At 43.2% G+C, this 15,453-nt stretch overlaps 1 protein-coding gene across 1 annotated transcript in view; it reads left to right on the top strand.

The window, feature by feature from the left end:
• The window catches only part of WDFY3 (WD repeat and FYVE domain containing 3), a 321,115-nt gene that overhangs the window by 194,595 nt on the left and 111,067 nt on the right, over positions 1 to 15,453 (top strand). The window contains exons 24-28 of the mRNA XM_075604516.1: positions 1,933 to 2,044; positions 4,072 to 4,262; positions 5,655 to 5,807; positions 6,656 to 6,729; positions 7,461 to 7,622. Of these exons, the coding sequence (XP_075460631.1) occupies positions 1,933 to 2,044; positions 4,072 to 4,262; positions 5,655 to 5,807; positions 6,656 to 6,729; positions 7,461 to 7,622 (692 nt within the window). The remainder of the gene's footprint in view (positions 1 to 1,932; positions 2,045 to 4,071; positions 4,263 to 5,654; positions 5,808 to 6,655; positions 6,730 to 7,460; positions 7,623 to 15,453) is intronic.

The raw sequence follows: 15,453 nt of genomic DNA, 5'->3' as shown, positions 1-15,453 counted from the left end.
TCCTATAAGGGAGTCTGTATTTTTTTTATATTCTACCTAATTTGTAGGTTTTCTGTAGCCATGACATAGTTCCTGACGTTCACATCTGCAACAGTGGCATCAAAATGATGAATATTTTCACAATAACAGTTTGAAATTGTAATAACTTATTTTGTATTACTGATATTAGAATCACGTTCTCAATCACCTATATAATATTGATTGAGACAAAGTTAAAGCCTAATATAGAATTTCCGTTTTCCTTTTTTTTAATGTGTTTAGAAGTAAAGTGTAACTCACAGTGAGTGCTAATTTGCATATCATTTCCCAGAATCCCTGACTGCAGTGGAAGCATTGCATGCAAAGAGATAATGTGGGGAAAGCAAGGTTGCAGACCTGCCTGAGACATGTGAATGTGCCCACAAATTATATTTTTATTAGCTGTACACTGAATGTTGGAAGGTTTTTTGGTAAAAAAAAAATTTTTACCAACCATAACTTATTTAATGTCTGGTTATACCTTTTTTAAGCAAAACAATTGGTACCCATTTTCTTAATGTGTCACCAGAACAATTTAATACATTTTGAACGGTCCTTTGAAGCACAAAGTCATCCATTAGTTATTTGTGTCACTGTTGAACTCCTATTTTGGTTCACTTTCTTCAGGGCTTATTTCTGTGACAATTTTTTAGGGGCTTCTATTTCGACTGTTATGTTCGACTCGATTTACATGGCCACTTCCATTGCTCCAATCTTCCCAATATGTTTTTTCCATTTAGAAAAGCCAAAACATCATTGAATTCAGTATTAATATATAGTACTTTTCAGAATTCCACTTAAGGGATACAGGTATTTTGTATAAGAAAAGAAAAAATGCAGTCAATTGACATCACAGAGAAAGTATGCATTAGTCCAGTATAAACAATTAGCTCTGGACAACCAAACCAAGACAGAAGTTATGGGGCTGACATTTCTGCTTTAGACTATAGACGTGTTTCTAAAGGATTGTGTAGCCAAGGAAATTGTACATGTTGAATTTCTAATACAATTATTCTGATAGCTGTGGGGAGCCACGACTCTAATAAACTCTTCCCTGATAGATCTGTAATGGGATCAGCTTCGAGTGAGAATAATGCATGCTGGACCAGCTTGCCTTGGCTTTGTTGTTTATTTATTTCCCCCCTAGATAAGTTGGACATTTCCATTCTCTGTTAATATTGTCGGGGCCTGTTTATCACCAGCATGGAGTATTAAGGCAGGGTCCTTTATTCAGTAAGCTTCGAAAGGCCTACTTGACTTCAGTGGGGCTTTCTGTGCTATCCCACAGGACCGACAGTATCGGTGCTTACGTAATAGGGGAAAGTGTTGGACACACACTTTTTAAATTTATTCACAAAAATTCTGTAGACTGAATGTTTGCGTAAGTTCACTGTGCTGATATTATAATAATTAATAGTAAATGTTAATTTCTTAGAATGTCCAGGGTTGCCACCACTCCGGGTTTGACCCGGAGACTCCGGGTTTTGGTCACGTATCTCTGGGCTACGGGTTTACCCTGTAAACCTCTGGGTGGCGATGTGCGGCAGTGTTCATACATGTATCCCGGCATCCTCGGTGGCCTCGCAGCATCTTCCCAGCAATTCCTGTCAATATATTATAATTCCCTGTACTGAATTCTTTGTGAAGCGCCGAGTACACTTTTGGCATGTAAAGACATACATGCATATGTCCGCGCGGCGTCAAATCCAGTTAGATAAATTGTTAAAGCAGCAAAAAGTAAGAACCGTGGAAGTTAAAAATGGCGCCAATGCTATAAATAAACAAAAAAAAATTGGTAGCCTGGATTGCTGCTTTAAGTGAAATAATAAAGAAATGAGTATAGTGTTATGGCTCAATACGGTGTCCTGCTATTATTTATCCACGTAACACTTATTTTTCCTTCCGTTCATTTAGTTGGCGATATCTTCTCATGAGAATGCCACTCCAGTGAAGCTGCTCCATAACTCCGCTGGACATTTGAATGGACCAGCTCGGACAATAGGGGCAGCACTCATCGGTTATTTGGGTAATGTTTGGGCCCATGTTTAATAGGTGGTGCTATTTCCTGAGACTTCTTCCGTCACTGGAAGATACCTTATAGAATAGCCCCACTTAATATGATCTCTGTGCCTATGTGCATTAATACTGTTGCTTATACTGCACCGGCACACTTTATTCGGCAAATACCCGGTATGTACCTGGCAGATACCTGGAATGCGCCGCTCCTCACCTCTGACAAGCCCCGTTGCATTTGCCTTCCCAGCCTGGGTTCATGCCTGGCTGATGGGCGGCTGATCTGTTAAATGATAATGATTAGGATTTAATAGGCTGCAATGCTTCGCGTGTCTTCCAGATGGCATAAATTCATGAATTGTAATGCAGTATATATATATGTACTGTGCAGTATTGCAGCCAACGGGAATAAAATGCTTCAATCCCTGCCGGAAAATAACTCAATGCACTCGGGCAGAAAACAGTCACAAACCTCAATACACCCGGGTATACCCGAATTCGTGGGACTAGCCGAGCTCGAATAAAGTGTGTCGCCAGTGTAGAATAGCACCACTTAGTACAGGGGTGCACAAAGTGGGGGGGGTGTGGGAGAATTTCCAAGGAGGGCGCGGTGGCTACAGCAGGGGTGACACCGCAAGGCCTCTGCAGCTTCTCCTGCCTTATCTTGGGTGATACGTTGCTATGGTTATGACGTCAAATGACACCGTGAGGTCACGTTACCATGGCAACGTGACGTCACATGACTCCGCAGCGTCATTTTACCAAGAAGGAGGGGGGACGCGAGCCGGGAGGGTCCAAGTTAAAAACTTTGCGCACTGCTGACTTTGTATGACCCTATGTGCATTAATACTGATGCTTACGGTGGTGGAACCCCACAATTCCAGTAAAATTAGATTCATAATTTATTTACATTTTTTGTTTGGTCTTACACATTGGTCCTTGTTTAACCATTTGGTTGCTGGAGGGGGCGCAGCATCAAAGTGCCGTGGCATTTCCATCAAATTACGATTGTGACCGCTTCTCCGAGCGACCACATAATCACAGCATCACAGCATCACTTAATCCGGAAACGGAAGAGGAGTCGTCCCTCTTTCAATTCCCCTGCGTGTTAAACCAGCACAAAATGGGCATGGGCAATATGTAGCCACTTTGTCATGAGGTCCCTGGAGTACTCGACCCCATGATATAGTGGCTACCTCCTGGGGCACCCAAAGGGCCAAGCCCTACAGAGCTGTACTTTTGACATTAGTACTGTCATTGTTTTAGCCTAAAAAAAAAAAAACGAACTTAGGATAAAAATATATTTTCACAAATTATCTGGGTTACTTATTATATGAAGGCCGTGGCATTATCTGCAAAATAAATTAAAATATACATTGCTTATGCATGAAAGTAAATGGTTTAAAATACTTAGTAGGCATGGTTTTAATTAGTCCGGCATCCCCTTGTAGAACATCATTGTTTACTAATCTGGAGTTAATAAAGCCCTTTAAGTGGAAGAACCTAGTTAGTAGTGACTGCGTGTCTATATCGCTCCAAAAACGACATAAAGGTACATTTGATTGTGCAGTTCACGTGTGAAGAAGGTTTAGAAATGCCAATGTATGGTTGTTAAACTGTAGACCAGTTGCCCTTGAGTTTGTTAATCTTATATCTCAAAGAATTGCCAGGAATGAGGCCACATGAGTTGTATTTATTTTGTAAACTGAAATAAGAGATCGGTATATTAAAAAAATAAATCAAAAAAGGCCTTTTTTTTTGTTTTTCTGTGTTTTCCACTCATTTTATTGTGGGGAGACTATGGCCCATGTTTACCAAGTGGTGCAATTCCATACGACGCCTCTTCCAGTGCCAGAAAATACTCTGGGCCATATGATGTATTCTGGTGCTGGAAAGTGTCTTATAGAATAGAACTGCTTAGTAATGATGGGCCTATTCTTATTAAAATGAAAACGAGGGCGTGAATTAATTGATGAGCTACTTGTTGGTTCATACAACTTGCTTGATATGTAATTGCTTGTTTATTTTGTTATTGTTTAGGAGTGAGGACATTTGTCCCCAAGCCCGTGGCCACCACCTTGCAATACATAGGGGGTGCTTCTGCCATCCTGGGTTTGGTTGCCATGGCATCTGATGTAGAAGGATTATATGCTGCCGTCAAGGCTCTTGTATGCGTTGTCAAGAGCAACCCACTGGCCAGCAAAGAGATGGAAAGAATTAAAGGTTATCAGGTACATAAATAGAGTTGCCTAAGTATACTGTAACCAGTTAAACAGTTGTAAAGAAGTATAATGGGATTATAATGGAGTACTATAGGTCAAGGGAACATTAACAGTTGACGATGGATGAAAATATATATATATTTTTTTTGTGTCAACAAATTTCTGCCTATCTGCATCAAATGGGCCAAGTATTTCCACCTAAAACTCGATTAAATATTCTCCATGTAGTTGTTGAAATAAAAGCACTGCAGACGTTGAGAAAATAAATAACATTCTACCCATTTTTAAGGATCAGGGTTAAAGCCGCACTCCATGTTCAATGTCCCGACCGCCCCCCCACTCCCCACCCACCACCCCCATACTCTGATAGCCTTTCTGAATGCCTTGTATGCCCAAAGGGAAGCAGTGTGAAGGTTGTTCCACTTCAGGTTAATCAGGTTTGACCTGTATGTCACAAATACCTTTTATTTATACCTGATGTCACGCACAGTGAGCTTACAGCACAGTGACCCACCCACATTGAGGAGTTTTTTTTATACTCTCCTGTGTAGTAAGATAACACCTTACATTTGTATTGTTTTTTTTAAATACAGTAAGGTAATTAAAAAGTGTTTGGGAAATAAGGCTGCCCTAAATAGATAGCCAAGTATCAAATAAGGCCTGAGGTGTTACAATATATAGGAAAATGGGACGACACGGTGGCGAAGGATTTATTTTCTGCCATCAAATCCTATGTGTCTGTGTTGCTAACTTTGTTCTGTTTCATTTGTGCAAAGCGCAGATGCACTTAAACATACTTGCATACAGAATTTAGGATAACACAGTAGTGTATACCCAGGAAATATAACCTATAATGCAATAAATACACTTTCGGCGTTAAAAATTATGCAGAAAGACATTTTTAAAGTCATATTTCCATGATTCCTAGGACAAAACGGTTGCTTTTCCCTGGGTTATGTTGTGTTGTCTAGGGGAACGCCATGCACCATATCTGTATGACAAGAAAGATTAATGGTGGGATTACATAACCGGTCATAATAATGGAATTACATTCTGTGTCTGCTCCCATCGTATGCCTCCTGTTTGTCTCCTGTTTGTCTGCATCCTCAAGTTAAGATCTGAGGTGGCATTAGCTTCTTTTGCCAACAGTTAGTGTCAAATGTAAGAAAAATGATTAACAAATTAGCCCATACTTTTTTTTTTTTAAGAGCTGCTAAACCACAACATAACAGAAAAACATCTTAAAATGACTCCCGCTCCAGAAGTCCCATTTGCCACAAGTATGACTGAATTCCAGAGTCGAGTCCTATTAAAATCCAGACTGAAGGGAGTGGGGAATTGAAAACAGTTGATGGGTGATAGCTGTATATTAAAATGGTTGCTGCATTTGCTTTGTGTTAGTTGCTGGCAATGCTGCTGAAGAAAAAACGAGGTCTCCTGAACAGCCACATTCTGCACCTGACCTTTTCCTTGGTGGGAACCGTAGATAGCGGCCATGAGACATCCATTATTCCAAACTCGACCGCTTTCCAGGACCTTCTGTGTGACTTTGAGGTATGTGGCTATAGCATAACTGATGTCTTTCCTGCCAGTTTCTTTGCATACCCCTTCTGCAGTGCACAATGTAGTTATGACATGAAACCAGTTAATTTGGGCTAAATAGAGGCGACTCTCCTGTGGCTATGCGGTTGTGTTTTAACCCTTTGAGTGCCCATTGACGTTGCTGCTACATCATTGGTTCTGGCACTCCAGAGGCCCCTTGAAATGGTAGCTGCGTCATATGAGATTTGCTCGTTGTCTGGGGGAGATGGCGTTCTGCGTTCCTGTAGAGCACTGCACCCGATATGGCTGTCAGAGAAATGGAGGAGGACTCCTCTTCCATTCTCTCGTTGGTGGTCCTGAGTAGCGGTCAGGTTATTGTGGAGTGCCGGAGACACTGGGGCCCTCTGAATGATGGCACAGCACCACCTTCTAAATATGACAGTGGCAAAAAGACACCTTGCAGCCTATAACTTAAATGGAGCTATAAGGTGTCTTCCGGCAAAGCACTGTTTAGCAAATATGGGTCTTAATGTAAAAAAATATATATCAATTAAATCAATATGTGACTTAGCAAGCTAAGTGAAAGCCAGAGTTCAAGTTTTTTAAGAATAGTTACGTGTTTGTTTTAATGACAATACTAATTCAATATCCTAATAGTATCAATCAGTAAACCTGTAACATGTAATGTTATAATATTATTATTGTTATATAATTAATATATTGTGTGAGCAGTATCCGGATTTCATGGTGTATATGAATCCTGTAGCCATGCAATTAAACATAGAGGATGAATGGAATTCTGTGCCGTGAATCTTACAATCAAAGTGAATGATTAAAACGTGGTGGTGTGTGTGTTTTAGGTCTGGCTTCATGCACCATACGAGCTCCACCTCTCGCTGTTTGAGCACTTCATTGAACTTCTCACAGAATCAAGGTAGGATTCAACGTACAAATCATTTTATGGTGAACAGTATTAGATAGATCTAACATATGCCAGACTGCTTTGATAACGTGTTGTGGCAGGACATAATACAGCAGCATGGTCAGGTGAACAGTGCAGGATCTAGGAGTTCTTCTAGTCATTAGACTTGTTTTGAAAATGTGTTTTGTGCAACTACTACTTTAAAGTCTATTGGACCACATTGGGCACACATGCCTTGGTCGGACACCACTGGTTAAAACTTGTATTCGAATTTAGAGGCACTGGGGAGCAGCTGAGTGTTTAACATTTGCAGCACTCTACAGTGCTACATCACAGGTCAAATAGCAATAATGTGGTACAGCAACTTTTTGGTATCATTGTACAATGTGGTTAGGAAACAATTGGGACTTTGAAGCAGTCGCCGTTCTCTTGAGCTTAGACAGAAAGGAGTCCAAGGTATCGTTACCTTTTTCATTGAAAGCGGCTGAGTTTTGCTCTCAAACATTTATCCGCCCGCCCATAAGCGATAAGACTGAGGTACGACATGGTTTTTCATCAGATTCCTCCATCTCACTCCAACCGGACATTTGTAGCTTGGGAGTACATGACAGCTGTGTCCTTATTTAGTGGATGCACCATGGAGACATGCTAAGGGGTGGACTACCCAAAAAGACGTGCTATGTGATAGATTATCCAAGGAGATTATGCTTCAATCTGTTTACTGAATGTCTTTCTCCTTGCAGTGAGGCAGCAAAGAATGCAAAACTGATGAGGGAGTTTCAGCTGATCCCCAAGCTCTTGCTGACCCTGCGAGACATGTCTCTGTCCCAACCCACCATCGCTGCTATCAGCAACGTGCTAAGCTTCCTACTTCAGGGCTTCCCCAACAACAATGACCTTCTCAGGTACGGAGTGCCATCATATTTGTTTCATGGATTAGTGAAGGGCATCTTCTGTGCAATATATGGTGTGGTAGCTAAGCCACAGACGCCATATTTTTATCATATAAAGGGAGCTATGTACAGTATAAAGACTTGTGTTTTCAAAATAAAATGAAAGACTGCATTGCGTTAAAAATGAATTGACTTACCTGAAATCATTAGCGATATATGTTTGTATGTCATTTATTCGCGTTCTCACATTCGACACATGTCGTCTTATAATTTAATACGATGCACTTCATGCAAATACTGTCACGGCCCCTTTCATTCTCCAACATCTCCGGTGTGTTTGGGTATTTTTTTCGAATGCCACGCACTTCACCGCGTTCATGCCGAGACAGCGCCAATAGTACAGTGAAAGTTTGTATACAGCACGCCGCCCATAAAGTTACAGTAGCTTGCTTGTGTACTTCTAATACAGACCTCGCATAACTGTGAGACTGTAATGTTGAAAACAGTTGAAAACAATTAAATAAGCACAGCGCTAATACTGTACAATGCACGCGGCCGCGGCTTTAAATGCCGGAACATGCCGCATCAAACACTGCATCTGCCCGCGGTTTTAAAAGTCGCGCTGAAACGGCCGCAGGAGGCTAAAGGCGGCCGCCACTGTATTATGCACATAAATATGTCGCAAGTTTTAATGAAACCCAATTTTAATAAATAAATGAATTAAGAGCTCTCTTTTTCCTCTTACTCATATCCTCTTATCTTACCATTAATCAAAATGCAAGGTCCATTAATTAGATCATAACATGTGTTTGTCTGACAGCACTACAAGTATACAGTAATTAATCAGCCTTAATATAGTGGTGCCAAGGGAACGGGACCTTCCCTATACTCTGGTGCCTAGAAATCATACAGAACAGATCAATCGTTCCCAGCACTGAAAGAAAAAGTCAGATACGTGATTTGTCAAACATTTTTTTACTCAAAAAACTAAACAAAGTTTAAATATGAATACAAACACTATAAAAAATATTAAGAACATGGTTGTATTCAATATGAAAACGGTATCACAAAGCACGAAGTGTGACATATGAATAGATGAAGTATAGAGGCTGTTGCAGTTTGTACTGTATAGCCATCTAATTGCTTATAGGAATTATGCATCCAAACGCTAGATCATCGTTGTCTGGGAATGTTCAGGGATAGTCTTAGCAATGATACAGAAAAACAAGGCACAAATGAGTGTGAATGAAATTAGAATAAACATGTGCAGTGCTGAAAATGTGAGATAAAGCACTCGAAGCTGGTCAACTGGTTTGCTAACCAAATGCAGTGATGGATGATGGGCAAACTGCAGTTCTCCTCGAAAAATGAACATAAGAAGGACACAGCATAACATCGTTTAATGCACAATGTCAGAACAGGGAGGATAGGGAATACACTCTCATTCTCCCAGTGTGTTGGCGCAGTGTGTGTTATGGGTATACTTATACCACTCAGGATAGTCCCAGTACCGCAGCGTGGATGCCCGAAAGGTTTTGTTCCAGTCCTTATATCGGCAACTGCGATCACGTGTCGTTCATGGTTGCCGTTGTGGGCTCTTCCGCGCATGCACATGCCGCACAACACGCAAAAATTGGTGTTCTTCATTGTCGCAACGATCTGTCTTATCTTATTTTCTGTGCTCCTGTTTTACGACAAACTAACTTATAGCGACACCTTATACATAGCCCCCATAACACTCAAAATACTCGTGAGAGACTGGAAAAGGTATTTGAAAGAGTGGAAAATCCAAACTGTTGTAGGCAAAAGGTGGATAGTAACGTTCCTTTTTTTTTTTTTTTTTCCACTTTGTTTTTATTGGAATTTTGTGCATACAAACATGGGATTAAATAATAATGATAATTGTCCATAGCATACACAGAACTGTTCAAGACATACTACACATAACAAAGACATGATGGGAAGACAACCTGACAAGACAACCACAGACCACGAATAACAAAGGGAAGAGGGGGGGAAGGGTGGGGTGGGGGGGTGAAGGAGGACCGGCGTAGATTAACCACCTTTGTCGTGTGTGCTGGAGCTCTCTATCCCAGCTACCAGTATTTGGCAGCAAATCACCTCTAAGAGAGATGCCGAAGTAGTACCATTGCAGCCTATTGATTTTTTTAATTTGAGCTCTTCTCATACTATTTAGCTCTGGGGGGTTCCCTATCGTCAGCCCGTTGTCCCTGACTCCAACCCACTCATCGAAGGAGAACTCACTTTCTGCTATCAAAGCCAGATTGTGGCATCATTCACCCCCTGGATATCCGTCTGGGCCAGCCAAAGCGCCCAAACTTTTTGGAATTTATCCCCCGAATCGTTAACTAAACTCGTTAACTTTTCCATTCGGCATATGAACCAAATTCTGTTTCTGATTTTATCTATAGAAGGAATTGCATTCTGGTTCCACAATGCTGCAGTCTTGCATCTCATAGCTGTAGCAAAGTGTGCTATCAGCTTGTTACCCGATCGTGATACATCGTTTGTTGGTTTGCCTAATAAGAATAACCACGGGTCCATCTGAATGTGAAGGCCCAAAAAGATCCTTTGCAGCCAATCTCAGATCTGGGTCCAGACAGGCACTATTTTCGGGCAAGACCACAGCATGTGAACCAAATCCCCCTGTTCCCCGCACTGCCTAGGGCAGAGCGGGGAAGAGCCTGGGATGAATTTAGCCAATCTAACTGGGGTGAGATACCAACGTGACAGTACCTTATATGAGTTCTCCTTTAATGTCGTGCAGATGGAGCTTCTAGCCGCGGCCTTAAATATTGCTGACCAGTCCTCGTCCTCTAACGTGTTCTGTAGGTCTGTTTCCCACTGCATTATAAACCGGGGCTTGTCTGTCTGGTCAGTGTCCGTATTGACCACTCCTCTGTATAAAGCAGATATCAATCCCCGCGTATCTGACCCTCGCACGCAAAGCTGTTCGAAATTCGTTAATGGTGGTCTCACCGGGTGTGCGTTGTAATATGCCCGAACCTGGAGGTACCTAATAAATTCTGTGTTGGGTATGTCCGTTTCTGACTGTAATATCTCAAAGGATTTAATTCTGCCACTACCCTCCAGGTCCTTCAGCCGTCTAATCCCCAATTTGCGCCATAGCGGGAAACTCTTGTTTGCTAAACCAGGAGCAAAGTCTGGATTACCGTATAGGGGAGCCATAAGTGTGTGTTTAGAGGTTATCGAGCGATTACTTTTGGATGCCTCCCAGACCGAGAGTGAGTTAAGAACAGAGGACAGTGGAACGAGTATATCCTTCACCCGTATCCTCGGGTACCAGATTAGGTCCCTGAGCTCAAGCGGGGCACACATCTCCCTCTCCAGCGCCACCCATCGCCTGAGCTCAGGGTCGCCATGCCATTGCGTGATTTGACACAATTGTGCCGCTTTGTAGTAGGATATAACGCTCGGAACTGCCAGACCCCCAGCCTCTTTAGGTTTCTGCATCAATTTGTTTTTGATCCGTGGCTTTTTCCCATTCCAAATAAATTTTGAGATTGATTGTTGAAGCCCTGTAATGTCTGCACGCACCACGGCTATCGGAAGAGTTTGGAACAGATATAAAATGCGGGGAAGGATGTTCATCTTGACGTTATAAATTCTCCCCAATCATGAAATACCATATGCCGTCCAGTCATTTAACTCCTTTTTGAGAGTCTTCAACAAACTGGGATAGTTAGCCTGATACAAAGCTCCTACTTTTTTTGTAATATGCACTCCTAAATATTTCATGGATGTGGGACGCCACTTAAACTCAAAGTTGAGTTCTATCAGCTTCTCCATCGCTCTAGGTATGTTGAGACTTAGTGCCTCTGATTTTGTCTGGTTAATTTTGAACCCAGAGATTTGGGCAAAACGCTCTAGAAGCTCAAACAGGTTAGGTAATGAGATGAGCGGCTTGGTAAGAGTTAGAATAATGTCATCTGCGTACAAAGCCACTTTGTGTTCTTGGGAGTGGATTTGTACTCCAGAGATATCAGCGTTGCTCCGAATTTGTGCTGCAAGTGGCTCGATGCATAGGGCAAACAACAGGGGCGATAGCGGGCATCCCTGCCTCGTGCCACTTTTAATTGGAAACAGCCCTGAGGGGAACCCTTGATGAACCACCTTTGCTGCTGGTGCTGTATATAATGCTTTTATTGCCCTTCGGAATATGCCACCGAACCCAAATGCCCCAAGTGTGGATTCCAAGTATGGCCAGTTAATCCTGTCAAAGGCTTTTTCCGCGTCTAGGCTTAAGGCCACACTTCGGATCTCGTTGGCTCCTACGAAATCTATTATATCTATAATGCGTCTAGTATTGTCGGCCGCTTGTCTATTTCTAACAAAGCCAACTTGATCCGGGTGTATTAACCTTGGCAGGATGACACTTAATCGGTTGGCCAGTAATTTGGAATAGATTTTAACATCTGTATTAATCAATGATATTGGCCGATAACTTTGACAATTTGTGGGGTCTTTATCCCCTTTATGAATTACCGAGATTGACGCCTGGAGCATCTGTTCCGTGAAAGATTCTTCTGCTAACACTCCATTAAACAACCGGAGCATGTGTGGAGCTAACACTCCAATAAATTTTTTATAATACAGATTGGAGAACCCATCCGGACCGGGGGCTTTTGATGTCTTCAAGTTTTTCACTACCGCTGTTAATTCCTCTCTCGTAAAGTCGCATTGTATTGCTTCTCTCTCTATCCTGGTTAATTGTGGCAGGGCTGCATCTACCAAGAATTTCCGCAGTTTACTGCTTGTCTTGGTATTATGAACCACCTTCTCCCCATTGTACAACTGAGCATAAAACTTTGCAAACTCTTCCACAATGATTTTAGGGTTAGAGGAGATCCGGCCCTCTGCTGTTCTAATAGAATGTATATTAAAAATAAAATTCCGATTTCGAAGTCTGGTGGCTAGCATAGTGTCCGGTTTATTAGCTTTCTCATAGAACTTCCTCTGCGTCCAACTCATGTCTTTCTCGGCCCTGGAAGTCAGGAGGAGATTTAGCTCAATCCTAACATCCTTCAACTCCTGTAGTGTGTCATCTCTACCTGTTCGGTTATGTAGCGTAGAGAGCTCGTGTAACCTTTGATAAAGCTGGGTTAATTTGGCCTCCCTTCTCCTCTTTCTGCCAGCAGCAATGCCAATTAGCACCCCTCTAATCGTGGCCTTGTGAGCCTCCCAAAGCATGGTCTGGGACTCCACACTGCCCTCATTAATCTGAAAATAGTTTGAGATTGGAGCTTTGACTTGTTTCTGGATATCTGGGATTTTAATTATGGATTCATTTAGTTTCCAGTTTGCTCCTAGTTTAACAGACCCAATTTGACTGCATCGCAGCTCTACCGATGCATGATCCGACCATGTAATGTCATGTATGTTTGTGTCGGCAATTTGTGGGACCATCCTACCGGATACAAAGAAGTGATCAATTCTGCTATAACTGTCGTGAGGGTGGGAATAAAAAGAATAACTACGGTCTCCATGATGTTGCCCCCTCCATATGTCCACAAGACCAAGCTGTTTCAAGCCTTTCAAAAGGAGGGTATTTCCCTCTTTCCGCGGAGTTTGTGGAGAGGTGGACCAATCAACTCTCGGGTCTATGACGGTATTGAAATCCCCTCCTAATATTATAAGTCCGTCTGACCACTGCTGTAGTTTCCTAAAGAATGTATCAAAGAAGAGAGGTTGCCCTTCTCCAGGTGCATACACACAGGCCAAAGTTATTCTATTTTGCTTGAGGAGACCTACTAATACAATAAACCGACCCTCAGGGTCTCGCTTTATCCTCTCAACTTGGAAGGGGGTTTTGTTATGGAACAGTATAGCTACCCCTCTTTTTTTCTCTTCCCCTGAGGATAGGTACATTTGTCTATAGTGTGCGTCTAGGAATTTTGGGCTCTTCCTTGAGCTGAAATGAGTTTCCTTCAAGAAAACTATGTCTGCCCGCCTCCTTCTAAACTCTGAGAAGGCGACTCTCCTTTTGTTTGGGCTATTTAGTCCCTTGGCATTTTGAGATATGAAAGTTACCGCCATCCTATATAGTGGTATGTGTATTGCATAATGTTATAAATCTCGCGCTTACCCAGGTCCGGTATCTCCTGTGAGGTGCTTGAACTGCTTTGCTTGCTCCTATAGATCATCTTCAGTCTCTCGCCTTCAGGGGCTGGGGCGGGGAAGGGGTAAAACATAAGGAAAAAACACGAATACAAAGAACACAGAAAAACAACAAGAACCGTATTGGTCCAACTGGACCTCGGGTTCGTTGCCCGGAAGAGATTCTCTCTCTCTAGACCCCCCTCCCTCTTGGTCCAGTTTCATGGCTCTGCGTCCCAGCCATGAATATCCGGGTCTTTGCCAGGGTAGCAGGTTGAGCCCACTTCCCTGGGGTCGACGCACATGCCTGCAGGTAGAGTGGCAACCCACCTCCCCCCGTCGGCATTAAAGGTAACCAAAACTTGGCTATTGTCCCGTAATCTATCTTCAATTTTAACAATAACTATCTCTAATCTCTAACCTTTAACTATCCCGCCCTCCCCTCCCTCCCTAACTACCCCTATGAACTCTTATCTAGATACCTTGTGTGATCCCCCCCTCCACACCCCTCCCTACTGAGATATAAAATCTTTATCCCGGGTCCCCCCCTTTTGATGCGAGAATCCACACTCTGTCTCCGTGTGTGGGTCTCCGTCATCTGTCTCTAACTTGCCCTCTGCCCCTCCGCTACTCCCACTATGCGCCCATATCTACCACTCTGCCGACCGTGCGCAACAGTCCTGGGTCGATCTCAGATTGAGCCGCAACTTGTGGCTCTCCCCGGCGGCGGAATTCGCGTACCCCCGCCAGGGAGGACCTGTTCACTTCCGGGTCCCCGAGATTGTCAGGTCAGCCATCCGGCTTCTGCTGTATCCGGTCTGTGCTTCTCAACTCTCGCTCTCGCGAGATCCGGTGCAGTGGCGTCGTCGAGCTGGGCGAGGCGGTCGTATTTGGAGGCAGCTCCTCGCGGGGAGAAGACCAGTCCATGGGCATGTGTCTGTGCGGATCTCACCTATGGATCATTCTCTCCCGCCGAAACCTCGTCCGCCATTGAAATCCTCGCGCCTTGATTGTATCTTCAACCTCAGGTAAGTTTGAAATCGCCATTTTAGGCTCGAAAACGTGGCCGAAGATCTCCGGGCAAAATTCAACCGTCTGGATCTCCTTTTCTTGCCCTCCTTTCACCTGTGCTGGTAACATTTTTAGTATTGATGGGCAACTGTTTTTTAGTGGGTTAAACTGGGGGAACTGCGCGTCGATAACTGCGCCTCGTAACTTTTTTGAACTTTATTAACTTCAGCAACCTGTGTTGTTCATGGGCTCTTGCCCCCTCTTGCTTCTTTCTCTCGCTGCTTTTCTTTTGGGGAAGAAGATCCCGATCTTCTCCCTGATACATCTACCGTGGTCCCCTTTTGGGCTCCACGGAAAGCAGAGTCTGGTACCCCCCTGACCCCCAATTTCTTTAAAATGTTCACCCCTTCCGACGGGTGCCGGAGTACTAGGGAACGTCCATTTTTAATGGCCACAAGGGCGAAGGGAAAAGCCCACCGGTATCGGATCTCCCGGTCCCGTAGTTCTTTTGTGATATGTCCCACTGCTCTGCTCCTAGCCAGGGTGAGAGGGGATATATCCTGGTACACTGTGAGGGTTATACCTTCGTATGTGATGTGTGGGGTGGCCCTAGCAATCCTGCTCACCTTCTCCTTCACTGAGAAATAGTGTAGTCTCAAGATTACATCTCTGGGGGGGTTTGAGGGCAATGGCT

The sequence above is a fragment of the Ascaphus truei genome, chromosome 1 (genome assembly GCF_040206685.1).
Source record: "Ascaphus truei isolate aAscTru1 chromosome 1, aAscTru1.hap1, whole genome shotgun sequence".
Lineage (NCBI taxonomy): Eukaryota > Metazoa > Chordata > Amphibia > Anura > Ascaphidae > Ascaphus > Ascaphus truei.
The sequence above is the reverse complement of the archived record's forward strand: the minus strand, read 5'-3'. Positions and strand labels throughout refer to the sequence as shown.